A 5,213-nucleotide genomic window follows, 5' to 3' on the forward strand; every position below is an offset into this window, starting at 1 on the left:
CACACACACACACACACACACACACACACATATATATATATATATATAGTATAGTAATATATATATATATATATATATATATATATATATGTGTGTGTATTTATAAATATACATACACATTACACACACATACACACATGGATACACACACACATACACACATGTACACACACACACACGCGCGCGCACGCACACACACGCGCGCACGCACACACACGCACGTACACACACACACGCAAATACACACACACAAGCACACAGACACCCACATACATACATACAGCTTCCACCCGATCGTGAATTGAAATAGTTAATGTCCAATCTTGCACAGTCACATTTCACTTTCAGTATAGGCACGTACCCGGTTTATTACTATCTTGGACTGCCTCGGACCGCTAATTATTGCGAATGGTTTTATTCCAGGGAGTCATGCCTGATGGTACCAGTCGCTTCACCACATTGGACGGCAAGCCTATCTACCATTTCATGGGTTGCTCTACGTTTTCCGAGTATACGGTGGTTGCTGAAATCTCATGTGCCAAGATCGTTGAGGAGGCACCCTTGGAAGTTGCTTGCTTGCTTGGCTGTGGTGTAAGTGCCCATTGTGTTTGATCGAATATATGTACTGCGAGGATTCAACGTTGCTGCCTTGTTATCATACACATGTGTCCAGCTCAGCACTTGATCTAATTCTGTGTTGTGCTATCTGTTATGTATATTTGTTGTAGAAGACATGCTCATATATATATGGGTGTGGTCGCATAACGCATATATGCATGGAAGTATTGTGTATGTTAAATGTGGTCAGAACTGTTTATGTGTTCGCAAGCTTGTTCGAATATTGTGGGTTGTGTGAATCCATATCTAATCGCTTGTCAATTACACCCATCAGATTTTAGATAATCTACCCTTGATACACACTTGGAGTACGGGCAGATGATTGCGTTGAAACATCTCGATACGCCTAATTAGAGTTTTGCATATTGCTGTACTGTAAACATTCGTCTTTCTTGGATAGTTCTTGGTATGATATGTTGGAGATCAAATTTAACATGTCGAGAGGAGTGTTACTATTTATGTGATTATTTCGAATCTCATGAATACAATTAGTGGCAAGGATAGCAAAGTGGGTGACGATGCATCCCATATTCATATCACTTGTCTCATCTCCGCATACACTGATCGTGCACGCGTGCTATGTCAGGTTTCAACTGGATTCGGTGCCGTTATGAGAACTTGCAAAGTCGAAGAGGGATCTACCGTAGCTGTGTGGGGACTGGGTGCAGTGGGTCTGGCGGCAATTCAGGCCGCAGCGTTGAACAAGGCCAGTAGAATCTTTGCCATTGATATGAATGAAGGCAAGTTCGAACATGCGAAAAAGCTGGGAGCTACAGAGTGTCTCAACCCAAAGGTAAGCATACATTTCCGATTCAAGCTGTTTTCAAACAGGATAAAGCAATTGTTGGTATTTTCAAGCATACTTGCACAATATGCGATGGTTTTCAAATATCATTAGGTTGACACTCTTCAACTCGAACAATTTTATCGACAGGACTTCGACGAGCCGATTGAAAAAGTACTTGTTGAGAAGACCAAATGGGGAGTGGACTACACCTTCGACGCCACGGGAAGCGTCAAAGTTATGCGATCTGCATTGGTACGTAAGCACATCCTATCGGCTTGTATTTGTTGGTCAGCGGTTCACTATCAACCATGCTTAAATATCGCAATCATGTCTAGTATGGTACAATTCTCTGACAAAAGAGCACCTACAGTCTTGTGTGTTGATTCTGGTACGTTATTCAAGTAGGGAGGAGGAAGGGGTATCTAGCGCAGGTAGTGCACGCACGCGTGTGCGCACTGGCATATGGTTGTATAGGATTGCTATTCAGCTCGCAATGTCATGTAAAATCACAGGAAGCCGCACATCGAGGTTGGGGAGTGAGTTGTGTTGTAGGTGTTGCTCCTGCCGGAGCAGAAATCAGCACAAGGCCGTTCCAATTAGTGACTGGCCGCCAGTGGAAGGGTACGGCCTTTGGAGGATGGAAGAGTCGCACGGTATGTTCTCATGCAAGATTCAGTTGTTATTGTAAAACACCTTACGTCACACGACTATACAACTGTTTTTAGTGTCGCGAGTGTAACGCAAATGCACACAGTCCGTAGTTTATTTTTTCAAGTCTATTTGAGAACACAGAGTGGATGCCAAACTAACTTCCGATTCGGTCATTAGTGGTGTTGATAGGAAAATTTGACACGTAGTAACCAAATAGCACTTAGTGCAATCTAGCATGGGTGACGTGATTTTCACACATACATCACCTTTTGCCCCGCAGGATGTCCCCATGCTGGTTGATAAGTGGCAGGCTGGTGATCTTCCCATCGAACACTACATTACACACAAGTTCAAGGGAATCGAGACGACGGCCGAAGCCCTCGATGCCTTGCATTCAGGTGGCTGCCTGAGAGCTGTGGTCGAGTATTAGTTAAGTAGCGCAGATACAAGCATGGGCGACAGTGTTGTATTGGCTTGAATCCATAAAATGCTCATGCGAACGCTCAGATTTCCACTGTTGTATTCCTTTGAAATATCACACATTTTCTACTTGATGAGAGCCAAGAAACCTGAATGACTTACTGTGCTCACCACTCCACTTAAAATTTAGATTGTATTATTTACTTTACACGTGTAGATACAAGCATGACGTGTAAAGAAAGCGCTGTGTGTTGTAATCGGCTTATTGTTCCTGAGATACTAGTTCAAAGGTAGAGAGTAGCCGAGGAAACGTCTGAATACACTCTCGAGGAATTGTTCGCCCGGACCCACGTCTAACGTACAAAAGGTCTTAACTGTTGGGTGGTCACCCTTGATTTTTTTCACCGAGGCCTTATCCGCCTGGCCATGTTTGTCGACCATGTATATATTCATTCGGAGGCTTTGTCCGCCTATGAATGCGTATCCATTGGTTACCTCCATTTGATGCCAATGTTGGCCACAATCCCAAAGTGATCAGATGGGAACACTCGGCAAGGCAACCTGGCAGTGCGAGAGTTGCGAAACAAAATCGTTAGATACGTAAATAGGTAACAATATACGCAACAGATACGAGCACAACTGGGCATGAGAAACTATTTCTTGTTCTGTCATACCTTTTTGTACCGACCAGGTGGAAATTAGAGGCAGAGCTCACTAGCTCACTATATAAGGATTGAAACAGAATGTTATGTTAGAGGGAAGAAATTTCGGCATTTGGAATGATAGGATAGCAGGGAGAAAAATATCTGCTACATTTCTAATTACCTTGAATTCTGTCCTTCGCTGACGAACAATTTGTCGAATTGAAAACGAGGGACATATGGGCGACTCGGGTCCGCTGCAAGTAGGCGATTAGAGAAGGTATTTCCTTTAGGCAATGTACACCATCGGTGCAATTATTAAAGAAGATTGAAAACTGCCGGAAATCGCGAAAATGCGCTGATCAAGGCCTATATTGACACAACTTACTAGGAATGTTGTCATTCAATTTCAGATCCCAGGTGTACTTTGCATCTACAGGGCTTCCGGCCAATGTCCAGGCGTCTGCGACTGTCTGCGATCAAAGATGGGTGACATGAGATTCGAAAGCACTATATGTACCCCAACACTTTACCCCAATGCGAGACCTAAACGCGATGTTTCATTAACATACCATTTGACTGTTCTTTTTCGCCAGCTTGCTTCCTCGGACTGACACTTTGGTTTGCTTAAGCTGTTTAGATACGACCGAATCATTAGCTGGATGCTTGGAAATTAATTAGCAGATGGATAAAGTGTGCCAGAATTCAGGTATTATAAGCCTGTCATCTCACCTCTTTGACTCTGATATTTGTATCGCCTCCAAATATACTCGGAATATTCAGTGCGGCCATATGATTGAAGATCCAGTCCAGTTGTTTGACGCGTTCCCCAGAGTATTCCCTGCGATAAAAGAAAATACAATACACATCGGCAAGGAAAATTGATTGTATTAGCGGATACCTTCGCGTGAATTGCCGAAAGAGAAGCAAGAGGAACATTTCAGAAAGGTTTATTTTAGAGGACGTTCTAAAATAAAACAAAAACTGTATATTTAGAGGAAAAATAATGTACAGAGGCGACAAATGTATAAAACTTACGCCAGACTCTCTAAATGGCTAGTCATCAATCTTGCTGCACCACCAGTGTGAGTTGTCACATCCACGACCAGCACGTGCCTACCCATGCACGACCCAGGAAATTCGTATAAGCACTTGGATTGCTCCCGGACTTTCAGCGTAGCCGTATTGACTACAATTGCGTTGAAATAACCACCCTGAACCTTCAAATACGTTATCACGAGTTTGGGATCGAAGAGGAGCCTGTAGCTTGTCTTCTCTAAAGCACTGTGTAGTCGAGAAGTGATAGTCGAGAAGTGGCTCTTCAGTCAACATTCAGAGAATGGCCGAGAAACTGTGCCCGTAATCACAAAGTAGCAATAAGCTACGGTCATCACGTACATTAAAATTAAAGAGATGCACTTCAGATCATTTATATCAGCACTTACGTTTCCATAGCATCCAGTGAAGGTATAGTCAATTCTTGTAAGAGTGCAGCATCCAAATTTTCTGTATATGGGAGAGGTTGATCATGTTATAACATACATGCTTATGGTATATGTGCACATATGCATATAAAAATAATCAACTACGCTTATAGAACGAGCTTCCGCACTCGTTCCTACTTCAAATTTGAAAACCAAGGCTTACCGTGTTGGATGATGTCTGCAATTGCCCTCATGCGGTCGGCAACATGCGGAGCATCCTTATCGACGTTGTATGAGAGGACTTTCAGATCGACCGCCTACGTAGAGACATTGATTCACAAAGTATAAAATGCTTGTGTCCGAATAGTGCAATGCAAAGTGCAGCAGACGCAAAACTGGAGAATAAGTAACCAGGAAAAGGCAAATAGAGAACCAAGAAAAGATTAGAAACATCTCTATCGAGATATCTTTACGGCCTGACCAAATTTGACAGAGATATACTGAGGAATCTATACATATACGATCTAGACAAATGCAAAGAACACACACCGACCTACCACAACTGAGTCATATTTATAACTTGATAACCCGGAAAATACATAGGAGACTACATGGTCTATATTAAAGGATCTTAATAAGTACAAGCCTATAAACAATATCCAAAAATAATAT

At 42.6% G+C, this 5,213-nt stretch overlaps 2 protein-coding genes across 2 annotated transcripts in view; one reads left to right on the top strand and one right to left on the bottom strand.

Annotated features, from left to right (window-relative positions):
• Positions 1–2,645, top strand: part of SARC_09971 (alcohol dehydrogenase class-3) — a 5,376-nt gene extending 2,731 nt beyond the window's left edge. The window contains exons 5-9 of the mRNA XM_014295995.1: positions 424–591; positions 1,205–1,411; positions 1,553–1,657; positions 1,918–2,058; positions 2,337–2,645. Of these exons, the coding sequence (XP_014151470.1) occupies positions 424–591; positions 1,205–1,411; positions 1,553–1,657; positions 1,918–2,058; positions 2,337–2,486 (771 nt within the window). The 3' untranslated portion in view covers positions 2,487–2,645. The remainder of the gene's footprint in view (positions 1–423; positions 592–1,204; positions 1,412–1,552; positions 1,658–1,917; positions 2,059–2,336) is intronic.
• A 1,506-nt stretch (positions 2,646–4,151) lies between these two features.
• The window catches only part of SARC_09972 (hypothetical protein), a gene marked incomplete at both ends in the record, with an annotated part of 1,892 nt that continues 830 nt past the window's right edge, over positions 4,152–5,213 (bottom strand). Inside the window, 3 exons of the mRNA XM_014295996.1 lie at positions 4,152–4,401; positions 4,563–4,623; positions 4,765–4,858. Of these exons, the coding sequence (XP_014151471.1) occupies positions 4,152–4,401; positions 4,563–4,623; positions 4,765–4,858 (405 nt within the window). The remainder of the gene's footprint in view (positions 4,402–4,562; positions 4,624–4,764; positions 4,859–5,213) is intronic.

This window comes from Sphaeroforma arctica (assembly GCF_001186125.1).
Source record: "Sphaeroforma arctica JP610 unplaced genomic scaffold supercont1.1097, whole genome shotgun sequence".
Lineage (NCBI taxonomy): Eukaryota > Ichthyosporea > Ichthyophonida > Sphaeroforma > Sphaeroforma arctica.